Source organism: Periophthalmus magnuspinnatus, chromosome 5, assembly GCF_009829125.3.
Source record: "Periophthalmus magnuspinnatus isolate fPerMag1 chromosome 5, fPerMag1.2.pri, whole genome shotgun sequence".
Classification (NCBI taxonomy): Eukaryota; Metazoa; Chordata; class Actinopteri; order Gobiiformes; family Gobiidae; genus Periophthalmus; species Periophthalmus magnuspinnatus.
Genome location: NC_047130.1, coordinates 7,811,071 through 7,825,628, shown reverse-complemented (window position 1 = coordinate 7,825,628; position 14,558 = coordinate 7,811,071). Strand labels below are relative to the sequence as shown.

Below are 14,558 nucleotides of genomic sequence, written 5' to 3'. Positions count from 1 at the left end.
TCCATCTAAACTGTAGGCTATTGATTATTGAGAAACGAGCTAATCCAAACACATAACATGTCAAAAATTTACTCTGAAGGGAAAGCCGGAAGTGTATAAACACCCCGACCTGGTTGGTCCAGGGAATGGTTCAGTGTCAGCTGTGCACTTGTACAACGCTCCTAACTTTGGCTCGGTACTTCACCGCCTACTGCTGATAGACAGTGGCAGTTGTTTTCTAATTTTGTTCTAATGCATTTTATCAGCACTGTCTATAGGTAGTGTGGCCATCGGTTTGCTCGCTTTTCTACAGACAAGTGTATTTTTGCCTGCTAAATGGACAATATTCAGGTAGGCCTGGATGGTTTTAAAGGACTTCTATAGGTTCAGCAGAATATTACAATCTCGGGTTTGTAGGTTAATCATGTGAGTTGTTTGTTTTACTCATAGAAACTGGTGTCGGGATTTAAATTGGACCTGGGGCCACTGAAGGAACCCATAGGATTTATTCGCCTTTTAGAATGGGTAAGTAGAATTTCATTTGCCTTGATGTAAAAATGTTGTAGTTGTTGTCAAAAGGTGAATCTGTATGATTGTTAAAATGATTTGCCGTTTAATTCCCCGACTGAATGAATGGATGCTTATGTTGTTGTCCAAGACACTGGTGTCTGGGCTCCATGACTTTGGAGTCTGCAGAGTGCAGACACTGGAGGCAAACCTTGCATAGGCTGTAAGTGAGTGGGCTGATGAGTAAGCTCAATAAGCCTAAATGTGTAGCCTATAAAAATGAAATAAACAAAATTGTAGCAAATTACACAATGGACAATGAACGTCTGTAATTGACAAAATACTAGAGCAAGAGCTATAATCAGATCCACAGTGTGTATTTTAAGGAATGGATTAGATGTGGGCAGATTATTGAAATATAGATCATAAATATCAAACATTTTCTTGATATACTAGTGAAATATATATATTTTTTGTCCATCTCACCCCATCCTGCAATGGATTGGAATGGATTTAAAAAAAAGTCATTATTAATACTCTATATTTGGGTTTATGAAAACCCAAATATACGTTTGAAGCATAATAATGGCTCTCTTGGGGTCAGCTCAGGCTGCGCAATTCTATCCTCTGCATTGCTCCTTCTTTGTGTACTATTTTAACCCTTGACATGACTACTGTATAAAAATAGAATGAAACAGATGCACATAGTGTCTGTCTTTTAAGGAGATCAACCAGAATTCCCAAAGGTCTAATAAGATAGTGAGCACTACCTTATTGCATTGTAATATTTATGTGAAAAGTGCAAATTATTGCAAAAAGAAAAATCATTCAACCAAACTCTTTAACTTAATGTAATTATCATGCATGTACTACAAGTGAACAGCTTATAAGTGCAAAGAATAAGCTTATCCTCCAGCTCAGCTCGTCTTGACTATGAGCCCAGCTCAAGATCTTAAGATGGGTCACTGGGCAACTCACTGCAATCATCCACTGCCCCTGACAGGTTGAACAGATGATACCACAAGATATATAAAAACAGTGCAGATATTTTATTGCTTGGTTTGAAAAACACTTATCCTAGTTTGACTGTGGTGTTGAACCTGTTTGAAGAGGAAGTGTTCAGCCTTCCTGCTATTGTCCCAGTATTTGGTCCTTCTGCTGACTGAGATTTTTCCTATAGAAGTACAAGATAACATACAGGAAACATGTTTCAAAGCATCAAGTGTTGAGTTTTGAGTTTTCATAACTTGGTGCTAACATAAAGTGTATATAATTTGGACACAGTGTGTTGTATGCATTTTTGATTAATCGACTTCCCACCTGTCTCATCAGTGGAACAAATAAAATCAGGTTAGGCTGTGCCAGGCTAGTAAATTATACTTATCAATAATGGCTGTATACTGCATGTCTTCTGCAGGTATTTACCATTTTTGCCTTTGCTACAACTGGAGGCTACAGTGGGACGACCAGCTTGACAGTTGAATGTCCAGAGTCGGAACCCCAGGATGTGATAGCTGTTTTTGGCTACCCCTTCAGGTATGGTGGCAAGCTCTGTGTATTAGGGCTGCAAAATGAATCCAAATTGAAATTGCAATTGCATTTGAATGGACACAATTAACAAATTGCAAAGGCTGCACTTTGTTAAGTACCTTCTTCTACCTTATTTACTCCACATACAACAAAATGTCCTGTCTTATTCTGTCTATAAGCTGCTAACCTTGTAGTTTAGATCTGTACAAACTGTGTTCTGAAATGAGTCTAATTCTCGTATTTGTTTGTCAGTTCATATTTCAGTCTTTTTGTCAATCCTTTTGGACGTGTTTAAAATGTGAACTTTAAGCAGAATCCTATTATTAAAACATAAATCACAAATATACGGTTACCGCAATCAGAATGCTTGTTAGATTTCCATTGTTGAGAAGTCGTTCAGCCCTGCTGTTTATTGGAAGTCAACAAAAGTTTTATTTTATTTTTTTTGTTGGTAGTTATTTTATGGGTTGTTATTTTTGTCCTCACATTTACACTTAAAATTTGAGCATTTTGATATTGCTAATGTGTTATTCATAATGGCATTAGTCAATAAATTATCCATGGGTTTCAGCTTCCTGTTATGTGCAACTTCAATTCAAAACATACAGAATTTTGTTTTAGGTTGTTAATTGCTATGGCAACAGTCCTTATTTTTCATCATTCTGAAACCCATGGATAGCTTTTGTGATTTCAACTGCTAAAAGTAAGTGTCCTGTGTTCTACATTCAATTGCTTTCATGGATAAAGCTTCAATGGTGAGATATTTTTTAAACTAAAACAGTGACTTAACCGTGAAGCCACAAGTGTCACTTTTTTACCTATTTCATCTTGTCAGTGCAGGTTGTCAGCTTATTCTTACACCATCCCATCATGTACCCAAACTCCAGCGCCTCAGATGTTCCTACAGGGTGATTTCTCCTCCTCAGCAGAGTTCTTTGTCTGTGTCGGAGTGTTTGCCTTTCTATATTGTACTGCCACACTTGTCCTGTACATGGGCTTTCAAACTGTGTATCGCGAGACAAACCGTGGTCCCACCGTGGTAAGTGATACATTTCTGCACATTTTCTAAAATAAGAATACGCCTGCGTAAACTCAAACACGCATACCAAATGTACTGTACATGCTGTAAAATAGATTATATTGCACTATTAACAACACAGACGTAACTATATCATGTAAGTATAGATTTTTTTCAGTTTTGCTGTTATTGTTATTAATCAATTTTATAAACCCCAGGCCTGTCAAGTCACAAGACACTGCACAATTTTACTTGAGCGGCCAAAAGTACATGCTTCAACAAAACCTTACAAGGACTTGTGGGTCTAGAATCATATTCTGTCTCCCCAGTTACATTTGGGTGTGATTGGTAGGTGGATTAACCAATCTGAGAGACCTGTCAAAACAAACATGGCAGTTTACAGATAAAAAAGGGGAAAAATTACGTTGAGGACTAATAAACAGCATGGATTTCTGCAGAATGAACAAGCACTACAGAGTTATCTCATGTTAAAGAAGTTATATATTTTGTTCTGAATGTTACAAGAATTTTCAAGAGGAGATGTCTTCCACATCTGAGAGAAATGTGCAACAAATTAGCGGCTGTGGTTGGATCATTCTTAAGATGGAGTTAAGAAACTGAACCAAAAGGAAATGTGACAGACTCCTCAAACTTTTGAACTAAATGGCAAAACAAACTTCATAATTACAATAGTTAAATTAACTTATATTTTTGGTTTTAGCAAAAAGTTTGTGAAATGTAATTGAATCTATTCTTCTTTCTCCATCTTTTGATACCTCTTTCAGGATTTGTTAGTGACAGCAAGCTTTGCCTTTTTGTGGTTGGTGTCATCCTCAGCTTGGGGCAAAGGTCTGACTGACATTAAATGGGCCACTAGCCCTGAGCACCTGCTTGAGACATGCCCGCTGTGCAAGGCCAAAGATGGGCCATCTATGGGTCGACTCAATGCCTCTGTGGTATGTAACTGAAGAAGATACACAAAAAGAGGCATTATCCAGTTTTTATTAATGGTGGTCATAATGTAATAATTAAAAAATAAGCTATTCCAGTTAATACTATTAAATCAAAAGTTTTGTTTTCTAAAATGTATGAACCATACTAAAAGTATATAAGCACATATTGTAAAAGTCCTTTCCAGAGCAACTACTTCTTAGTAAACTGGACATTGATTTTGAATATCACCACATATCAGTCATATCCCATATCTAGTATTGCTATATCACTGGGTAATGATTCTTGTAAATCCCATTGTTATTCTAGGGTGTGTTCATGCTTGCCATTATATGGTCCTAAATTTGAGCCACTTTTTGGCCCTGTTATAGTTCTTATTTAGTCCTAATCAAGTTCAGGTTTAGGCCCAATTTTGATGTGGTGAATGTGAATGAATGACCTTTTTTTTCTGGGAAATTACATTGTATGGTTGGTATAGGCCTAATATCAAGGGCCTGGCATTAGAGGAGAGTGGTCCAATTTGGGACACCTGTTTTTTATATTAAGTGGAAATGTAGAATGGTGGCTGAACAATCATCAAGCTTCCCTAAATTGCATTAATACATCCTGTGCTTCACCATGGTATGAAAATTGCTTTTTCCTGTCTCTTTGCAGATCTTTGGCTTCTTAAACTTGATCCTGTGGGCAGGCAATTGCTGGTTTATTTACAAAGAGACGCCATTCCATAAAGATCCAGTCCGACCAAACCCGTCTGTAGAAGTGGGGGAGGGCCCAACCTCCTACTCCCAATAGTGAGAAACTTCATGCTCTCTACGGTTCATTTGCTTTGCTCAATGCAGCCTATGAACTAGTTGTAAAACTTAACCACTGATTTTTTTTTTACTACTTTTCATTTATTGTGACTGAATGAAATACAAAATGGGTTTCTGTTATCAGTGTGAAAATATTGTGAGCCCTAGTAAAATTATAGAATGAGACCAGGAAGTCTGTTATTTTCAACTCTTCTGCTGACTGCTGTTGAATTATCTTTCCATTTGTCTCTTATATTCTTATAATACCTTAGTCATGGATAAATGGTCATTGTACAATTTGGTCCTGCAAAAGCAAATTTTATAGAGTGTCTCTTTTTATGTTGTATGAGGTTGGAAACTACTGTAATTTCAACTGCTGTGTGTATAATATGACACTGGGTCAAAACACTGATTAGTCTCTAGCAAATTGTATCTTAAATACTAGGAATAAGCATATGTATTTTCTCTAGATATAATGATGCCTATTTCTAAAATATGGTGAACTATCACATACATAGAACATGATTTTACATTGTATTTTTAAGAAATGCCACACTTGGAACATAATTTATGTATGACACTGAGTCAGATTTTTATTTTTTAATAATCATAAGTTACTTCGGCTGGGACAGGGTAGGTGAAAATGTCCAGAGCTCGATGCCTTAAAAGCAGAACAATACAAAATTCAAACATGCATGAATCAGTCAAAACCTGACTAATTAGGGAAAGCCATTATAACCTGGTTATAAGCTCCTTTTTTAGCTCATTTGTGTTTTTTCAACAAAAGTGTTTCATTGGTGTTCAGCAGTCTATTTTATTTAAGTTGGTCTTCTCAGGTTTGTTTGTTTCATTGAAAAATAGCATGTCACGTTTATTTCTTTCAATAAAATGTAATAATTATTATCTTGACTTTTTTATCCATGTGCATAATGTGTATGTTGCCTATAACTGTAAGTTGGTTAATTCAATTTACTAACACTTAACTGACTGTGTCAGTCAGTCCAGTAACAGTCTGGTGGTGTAAAACATTAGTGTCAACATAAGAAAGCAGAAATGTTCCCAGAACGCGCACCATGGGAAGTTCCTGGGTCTCGTGAACGCGATAAATGACGCAAGTCGCTGCCGCGCAGTGATGATGGCGGTGCGTGAACGCGCAGTAAAAGTAATGGCTGCTCTGGTTCGGAGGGTGCCTAGCCTCGATGATTTTGTGGGTGAAAGCTGGTCGAGCTGGGCGGAATGGGCCGGTATAACAGCTGCGGATGGTAAGGGAACATAGCGGCATGCATGTGGGAAGCTTTTAGGACGCTTAGCCAAAACACCAGGCGTTATTTTCAAGGGAACGAGGCACTGGGCTAACCATGTTACCCAAACAAAGACCCTGCCGGGTCCTAGTGCTGGATGGGTAACATGTCATGTCACTTGCCTTTATTGTTACATTGGCTATTTACAAGGAGATATAAATAACGGGACAATATAAGGTCGGTTTGTGTCGATTATAGGCCGCCCTGATTAAAGCACACACTGCCACGCTTTAACACTGCTCTTGTAGGTGAAAACACTGGCATCAAAGCGGAAGGAGGCTGTGTGAATGGATGGCCCAGGAACTTGTCGTGTGTTTAGCTAGGGCGAGCTTGTCCTGATCTAGCACTGACTCAGTTATCTGCACCAAGGGACACAGCAGTTTAGGCCTGAAGGCACAAGCATGTAAAACGACATCTAACATGCGGGTGGTTCCTTGTAAGTGCTGAAGAATTTTAAGATGTTAGCAGCCCAACTATGCTATGATGGTTTCCAATGGGTCGCTTGGTACCTGATCAGTGCCTAGTAGATTTGTCAGTTTTATGATTCAAAAACATGTGACCAGGACATTCTGTGAGATGACAAGATGAAGGACATATTTAGGGTTTTCCTTGCATAAAAAGTGAAATCTTTCTCTCAAATGACAATGACAACTCATTAGGAATTTAACCACATCTGGTCCTGGGGCTGATTGGCAGAGATGCTGTTGCCATTCTGTGCCTGTTTGACCATCACCTATTAGGGCTAGCTATCATTTACACTATCACACAATCTGGGTCAAGGGTCTTGCCCAAGGACTTAATTACACACTCCTGACGGTCAACAAACTTTGCATTTCAGAACCTCATTGATAACTTTAAGTCTTAACATGTTGTGCTGTTTTCTTTTAGGTCTTGGTGTAGATGACTTTAACAAGAATGATAAAAAAGCAGCTGAAGCCATGCCTTTAAGTAAAGAAGGTAAGCTTTATATTGAACACAGTTGTCAGCAGTGTTTGGAACTTTATTACTACTTTGTTACTGTAATATAAAAATTTTAAGGAATATGGTAAAGTAATACATGCTGCCAATATCTCTTAATACTGGTTGCCAATGTGCGTTAACAAGCAACTCAAACTTATTTTCTCATGCACAAACACAGCTGACCTGAAAGTGCTATTTTAGCCCTGAGAGGTAGTAGATTTGGCAGATTATATTTTTCTATTTCAAAGAGTTTGCTTGCCTAAGCAATCATCCACCAACAAGACATTATTCAATGTCAACAAAAATTTATAAATAAAGTGAATAAAGACTGTTGACCCTAATTGAACTTTTTTTTTTTTTTTCAGACATGTCCATCTTTGGTCTGTTTCCGGGTCATGATGACTTCTACTTGGTGGTATGCAACCATTGTGGACAAGTAGTGAAGCCACAGGCCTTTGAGAAGCACTGTGAGAGGAGACACGGACCTCTGGCAAAGCTATATGCTAAACTACGTACTGTCAACCCTGCTTCCCAACCTTCGCGACCTCTGCACAACCATTCCCCCTCCCATGCCACCCCCCCTCTCTCTGTGTCATCTTGGGAAAGTAAAAACCAAGTGTCGGGGCCAGCACGCAATACTCCACCTTCACGTAATAGTCCTTCACCTGCCACTCCTCCGCAGTACAGACACTCCAAGAGCCCCAAGGATGCTACTCGGTAAGATGCCTTGTCATAATAGCCTTGTATTATTCAAGCATCATATTTACTACTGCTACCTTACAGATAAAAGTGCTTTTTAAAGGATAAAGGTAAAATAAATCATTTTAAAATGTTATGTCTAGAGCAAGGAAAAGGTTCTTGGCAAATTTTGGCAGGTACCAAATGTTAACTAGTTTTCTTTTTTCATCTGGTTCAGTATTTATTTATTTTATTATTTTTTTTTTTTTTGCATGGGTGAGAAAGGGCCAATTGGCAAGCATGTCTTTACATTCACATCTTCTCCTCATGGCAGACATTCACCTTTGGAGAAGTCCTCGTACAACATCCACTCTGAGCCTAAGGTGTTCAAGGCACCTCCCATTCTGGAGCCTCAGATGAGCTCTCCTCCTGCGTCCCTCAGAGATCCACCCTGGCCACATGGAGGGGGCCCACCCATTCGGTCCACACTCAGTGAGCGGCCTCCCACTCCTAAGAAGGATGCTCTGCTGTCCTCTTCTGTACCAGCTCACCGCATTCCGAGAGCCTATAATAAAGTGGCTTCCAGTAAGTATACATGAGATTATTTATTATAAAATTAAAGCAGTCATGTTCTGACACATATTAAGTGATGTTAATGATAGTAAGTACCCCATTATTTGCATAGAATCTCTTTTTTTTTTTGGTGTTTGACTTTAGTCATTATTGTAACTTGTGTTCCCAGAACGAGAATGTGACTTGGACAAGCATTGTGGAGTCCTGGACCCTGACAGAAAGAAAATTTGCACTCGCCTTCTTACATGCAATGTAGGTTCTATAGACTGTATTTTACCAATGCTTGTTACAAAGACTGCTCATATATAGATCTATAGATAATTCATATAGATGTTTGTCAATGTTGAAATTGACATATTTTGATCAAAATCAACACGCTCTTACTCCTCACCCAGACTGCACCCTGTCCAGCAGCGACTGCAGTGTCAGACCGTGTCTTGTTTCGGTGTGACACACTGACACTCCGAGCGGTACTCTGCTGTGCTGTTGGACACATGAAGCTGCATGCGCGACTCGCACATGTTTGCGCGAAAACGATTCATTTATTAAGGGAAAAGGCTGTGGTCAGTTCTGGTGTCCGGTAAAAATAGACTCCCAACCAAATTAATCTGGTACACCATGGTACCTCTGCTAGCACCTCCACTGGCAGCACCATTTTGCACAGCATGCGGTCCGAGCTCCTCTCACTACGTTTGGTTATACGGAGCTGCACCGCATGCAGTCTGAGCCCGGAGTTAATGTGCCTATGATGGAATCAAGACACTTTTGTTTCAACTCTGTACTGTTGCAGATTCACTCCATTCACCAGAGACGGAAGGTACTTGGCCGCAGTAAAAACTTTGATCAGCTTGTGGCAGAGCTCAAAACCAAGGCTCGTGAAAAAGGGTTCCAAAACATTGAAGGAGGCTTGGGTGTTAAACATTCACCCAGCCCAGAGGCTCCTAAAGACCAAGCTGGTTCCCCACACTGCAGGAGACCCCTGACAAACCATCCTGCATTCAGGTTGGTATATTATGGATGTTTTGCACCTAATGTAAATCACTCTGTATCATTTAGTCCCCTTTTTCTGTGTGTAAAAACCTAAGCTTGATAAAATTGCAGCTTCTTAGCAGGGTGGAACATATTGCTAAAAAAGAAAAACACTAGAGGGCTTTCTTTTGCAAAGGTTAATTCTGTCTCTTTCTGTTATTTCCAGTTAAGCAGGTAAAAAAAAAACTACTACAGAGCATTGGTTATCACTGTTGTTCTACTTGTTCTCTTTCAGTCATGCACTAGTTCCTTCAGAGAAACCTGCAGAGGAGGAGGTCACCCAGGAGGAGGACCTTTCTAGTTCCCCCACACCTGAGGTTCCCGGGGGGCTCTCTAGTGATGACAGTGAGGGAGGGTCACCAGAGGAGTCAGCGGAGTACCACTTTACAGCTGCACATCCCAGACCACTAGCGGTGAGGGTTACAAAAAGGACACAAGTCACCCACAGTTGACGGGATTTTAAGTAATTTACTTCATACTAAAGACTGGATGGGCTGCTCTATAATGCATTACACATTACATTACACAGCCATACTATAAAAAAAAAAAAATAAATGATTTGACATGATTAGAAAAAGATGGATCCTCAAGGTTCTAGTATTTCCTCATTTGACCTTAAATGTCAAGACATAGACATGTTTAGAATAGTGGCGCACACAGCATGGTAAGGCAAGGCAAGTTTATTTGTATAACACAATTCGTACACAAGGTAATTCAAAGTGCTTTAGAGAATAAAAAAGACATTAAAATCACAATACAATAAATCAAAACATAATCGCAAATGATCATCACAACATTAACATTAAAGCAGAAAAGTGCAGAATAAAAAACATTCAGTCATACAGCTAAACAGAACCGTTTTGAGCCTGGATTTAAACATTGTCAAAGTAGAGGCCTGTCTCACATCTTCAGGAAGACTGTTCCAGGTTTTAGCTGCATAAAACTGAAATGCTGATTCCCCATGTTTGGTCCTGACTCTGGGCACCCACACGAGGCCGATGCCTGAAGTCCCCAGAGTGTGAGATGGTTCATGTGACACTAAGATATCGGTGATGTACTTTGGTGTTAGGCCATGGAGAGACTTGTACACAAGCAGAGCTGCTTTAAAGTCCATTGTCTGAGCCACAGGAAGCCAGTGCAGAGACCTGAGCACAGGACTTATGTTCTCGTACTTCCTGGTTCTAGTCAGGACCCGAGCAGCAGCATTCTGAATGTACTGCAGCTGTCTTGATGCTGGTTTGGAGAGGCCAGTGAGCAGGTCCTTACAGTAGTCTAACCTACTGGAGACAAATGCATGGATAAGTCTCTCCAAGTCTGATTTTGTCAGTATAACTGATGATTTAGGTGGTAAAAAGCTGCATATGTTATTGATTTGATGTGGCTGTTAAAGTTCGAGACTGAGTCCATTATTATCCCTAGATTTCTAGCCTGATTTGAAGGTTTTAGAGAGAGAGACTGAAGGTAACTAATACTTTCTCTATTTTCTGTGGACCAAAGATGATGACTTCAGTCTTGTCTGAGTTTAGCTGGAGAAAGTTGTTTTGCATCCACACACTGATCTGTTTGATGCAGTGGCAGAGTGAATCCACTGGTCCATATTCACCTGCTGCCAGTGAGATGTAGATCTGAGTGTCATCTACATAGTTGTGGTAGGAAACATTGCTGTGTGTTAACTGGCCTAATGGCAGCATGTAGAGCTTGAACAACAGGGGTCCCAGGATTGACCCCTGAGGCAACCCAGAGGTCAGGGACATTTTATCTGATGCACAATTTTCCAATTTCCCCAAAGTACTCCCTGTTTTCTAGATAGGACTTGAACCAGTGCCATACCAGAGATGCCCACCCAGTCCTCTAGTCTCTGAAGAGAATCCAACAATCGATAGTGTCAAAGGCAGCACTCAGATCTAACAGGATCAAGACTGAGATTTTGCCTTCATCAGTGTTCAGGCGGATGTCATTTGTCACCTTGATAAGAGCAGTCTCAGTGCTGTGGTGGGGTCTAAAACCTGACTGGAAAACATCAAAGGTGTTGTTCATTTGGAGAAAGTTGATAAGCTGTTGGTAAACAACTTTTTTCAGGACTTTGCCTAAAAAAGGCAGATTTGAGATTTATCGGTAATTGTTCAATATTGTGGCATCAAGACTGCTATTCTTTATGAGAGGCTTAATAACCGCAGTTTTCAAAGCTCTTGAGAATGTTCCAGATTTAAGTGACATGTTAACTATGCAAACCAGTGATGACAGCAAACTGTTGAGCAGACTTTCGAAATTTAGTGGGTAACATATTGAGGTAACATGTAGATGAACTCAGACTGGTGATGATCTCTTAGAGCTGACTCACTTTGCACCTGTTACTGACAAGTGACTGTCTAAGTGTCTAGGTGGCTGCAGGGGTGTTATTTGCGTTGTGGAATTGATGGCATTTTTAATGCCCTAAACCTTGTTATTAAAGAATACTGCAAACTTATTGCACTTACATGTGGAAATTAGTTCTTATGGCAGGGGAACTGAACAACTGCAGGACCAGCCGCTGGTTTGGGAATAACAGCTCAAAGAAGATCCGGAAATGATCAAACCAAGCAACATCCACCACATTGGTCCTGCTCATTACAAAAGGAGTAAATATTTCAAATGTCAGTGTCCCCTCTGTTGTGGATGGGCTCGCTGACATGCTAAGTCAGACCAAAGGTTTCAAGGACAGAACTGAGCTCTTTAGCGTTTCTGTCAAATACATTAATGGTATAGAAGGTTTATATCACTTGAATCATTACTGTTCTGACCCGACACCCTGCAGTGATTGCTAGCCAGCATTCACTGCAGGGTGAATGAGGACTGTATGTACTGGTGGTGAAGGAGAAAAAGCCAGCAAAGTGTATTTAGCCACAGCTGAAAGAAAAGCCCACCGCATATAGGGGGAGTGAGCTTGTGTGTATGTAGTCACAGGTCTCTGTCCCTTGAAGCGTGTTGTCATAGAAATGAGTTTGACGAGTAGCCGATGGCCTTTCATATGGCTCATGGTGCATGTTTTGGGTGAATGACGCATGTTGTATGTAAACAAGGCTGGTCTAAAAGTAAACAAAACTAAATCTAGTGTGCACTGAGGTCATTCTACAGAGCACACTAATGTGTCAAAACAACCTAAGTTTAATTAACTTTGTGCTACATTCAGATTAATTGAATCTCTGGCTATACATTAATAGGAACAGTAATCTTTTTTTTTTCCTGACAAGTATTGAGACTGCAATTAGATTACCATGATTCACTCCGAAGTGCACATTTAAGACCCTTTTTAATAGTTGAGTTTATTGTATTAAAATGTGACTCCCTTTCTGTACAGGTGTGTTCATTTGGGAGCCATGCTGTAGGTCATGGCATCTTTACATTTGACCGCAGACTGCATCACCTGAGGTCAGCACTCAGCAACATGATTGAGCAGCACATCAGTGCTCATTTGTGGAAGTAAGTACAGTACTACATGTCCTGCTTGCAACACCTTGTTGTTTACTGTACAAGTGAAAGGATTTACTACTACCAACAAAAGTATGAAATGATGGTTAAGTAGATGAATTCTAAACTGTTTTTGTTCAACAGAAAAATACCTCAAGTCACAGACCTACAATCTCCACCTTCCTCCACCAAAACTAGCTCATCATCTTCATTACATTCTAAAGTGCGGACAGGAAGTCACATTGGCTCATCATTAAAGACCCCACCCTGCACCCCTTTGTCCAGTCATGGGACAGTCAAGATGACCCCCCCCCATTCGGGCAGCTCGGGATTTAACAGTGGTGGAGCTGATGTGAACTCTGCAGTGAAACATACTGGGACCAAGAACGCAATGAGGCGTTCCAACAAACAAATGCTGAAGCTTAGAGAAGAGGTAGCTAATGCAGCTGCCCTACGGAAACGCAAAGCCCCTAGTCAGGACGGAGAACACTCTGGGCCTAACAGGAACTGCACCCCTCTACAGGACCGATACCCCCCCTCTACTCACACTGCACCTTTCTGCTGCCCTACGAGTTCTCTCTCCTCTGCACTACCACATGGACAGACCAACGGCACACAGTCACCTAGCGCCAAACCCCGGCCCCATCCCTCACCAACAGATTCCCAATGGAGCCATAAACGAACTCACCCCCCGCCAATATCCTCCGCCCCAAGTTCCACTCTGAACAATAACTCTCAAAGACGTGGTGCCACAGGAGACTCAGGATCGCACAGTCAGGTCACTGCCAGGAGCCTGGACCACAGCCTGCTCAAAAAACGCAAAGGCAGCTCCACAGAGGAACGGTTACCCACATCAAAGTCCCCAGTTCCCCAGCACAGACTGCCAGCAGCCACTCCTGTCCCCTCCACTCCTCCTCGCTCCAGCTTCTACACTATGAAAGATGGTAAGACTGGAGCACTGTCAAGGGGCATGGACAAGAAACTGGCCACACAAAAGGTGAGGAGTCAACCCAAAGGCTGTATTTTCTCGAATCTGTAGAACTAAGCATGTAACTGCTGGGCTTATGTGGATAACTTGAAACTTGAAATTCATTCTCAGACTAGACACAAAGTGGTTCTTAACAAGCGGTGGTTACGTTTTTGCGAGACAAAGTAATATCAATCCTTACCAGCAGGTGGTGCTAGTCACTAAATGTAAAATATTGTGCTGTGCAGTAGGCCCATAGCAGATACATTTTTAGTGTACACACAAAATTGTATTTGATGCCTTTCTGCTATAATTTATGTAGTGCTACTGTAACCATCAAGATGATGATACCAAAGCTATATAGGATTCAATATGTGAGTTCTTGAGTCAACGACACAATGATGTAACAACTCCATTGTCCATTCCTAGAATAGTTATGTAGAACAAAGCATGTGATGGCATGCTAAGGATTTTAGAGGCACCTTGTAACTAGAGTAACATACAGGGAGTATCAACTGTTTAACAAATTTCGTAGCATATTTTGGTGACATTTGTTGTCTGCTTTGTCTTACAGCCAAAACTGCACCATTAATTGTGCCTGCCACACATGCCTCTACAAGAAGACTGAAGTGCTCTGCCAAGGCTGTGGACAGTTTTCTGTAAAGAATATGCTGAGTCTGGAGTGCGGAGTGAATGCAGGTTATTGGAGTATGTTGATGTGAATGTCTATGATGAATGTCTGTCCAAGTGGGAATTGGAAGCTGGTATGGAAAGATAGAAATACCTCAATATAATTTATGCTGCTAAAATAAACTTATTGTTTATAA

The 14,558-nt window shown here is 40.5% G+C and overlaps 2 protein-coding genes across 3 annotated transcripts; both read left to right on the top strand.

The window, feature by feature from the left end:
- The first annotated feature begins 93 nt into the window (after positions 1-93).
- Positions 94-5,683, top strand: sypl2a (synaptophysin-like 2a). 2 transcript variants are annotated; one of them, XM_055221978.1, is made up of 7 exons: positions 94-175; positions 258-330; positions 430-504; positions 1,904-2,022; positions 2,857-3,055; positions 3,820-3,990; positions 4,640-5,572. In XM_055221978.1, exons 2-7 carry the CDS (start codon positions 316-318, stop codon positions 4,775-4,777), a joined length of 717 nt encoding a protein of 238 aa, XP_055077953.1. In that variant the 5' UTR covers positions 94-175; positions 258-315; the 3' UTR covers positions 4,778-5,572. The 2 variants fall into 2 exon arrangements, with proteins under 2 accessions (XP_055077953.1, XP_033823300.1); XM_033967409.2 differs by having other exon boundaries at positions 107-330; positions 4,640-5,683.
- Positions 5,684-5,886: 203 nt separating this feature from the next.
- Positions 5,887-14,558, top strand: atxn7l2a (ataxin 7-like 2a). Its single transcript, XM_033967408.2, has 10 exons — positions 5,887-6,038; positions 6,966-7,034; positions 7,403-7,754; positions 8,050-8,300; positions 8,458-8,540; positions 9,079-9,290; positions 9,553-9,730; positions 12,655-12,776; positions 12,909-13,761; positions 14,306-14,558. The coding sequence occupies exons 1-10, from the start codon at positions 5,909-5,911 to the stop codon at positions 14,321-14,323; spliced, it is 2,268 nt and encodes a 755-aa protein (XP_033823299.1). The 5' UTR covers positions 5,887-5,908; the 3' UTR covers positions 14,324-14,558.

Excerpts from the sequence above, each read along its gene's own strand:
- sypl2a (XM_033967409.2), top strand. Across the intron at positions 505-1,903 it reads TTATTCGCCTTTTAGAATGG|GTATTTACCATTTTTGCCTT; the intron begins GTAAGTAGAATT and ends TGTCTTCTGCAG. Across the intron at positions 3,056-3,819 it reads CAAACCGTGGTCCCACCGTG|GATTTGTTAGTGACAGCAAG; the intron begins GTAAGTGATACA and ends TACCTCTTTCAG.
- atxn7l2a (XM_033967408.2), top strand. The coding sequence starts at position 5,909 with ATGATGGCGGTGCGTGAACGCGCAGTAAAAGTAATGGCTGCTCTGGTT. Across the intron at positions 7,035-7,402 it reads CATGCCTTTAAGTAAAGAAG|ACATGTCCATCTTTGGTCTG; the intron begins GTAAGCTTTATA and ends TTTTTTTTTCAG. Across the intron at positions 7,755-8,049 it reads AGCCCCAAGGATGCTACTCG|ACATTCACCTTTGGAGAAGT; the intron begins GTAAGATGCCTT and ends TCCTCATGGCAG.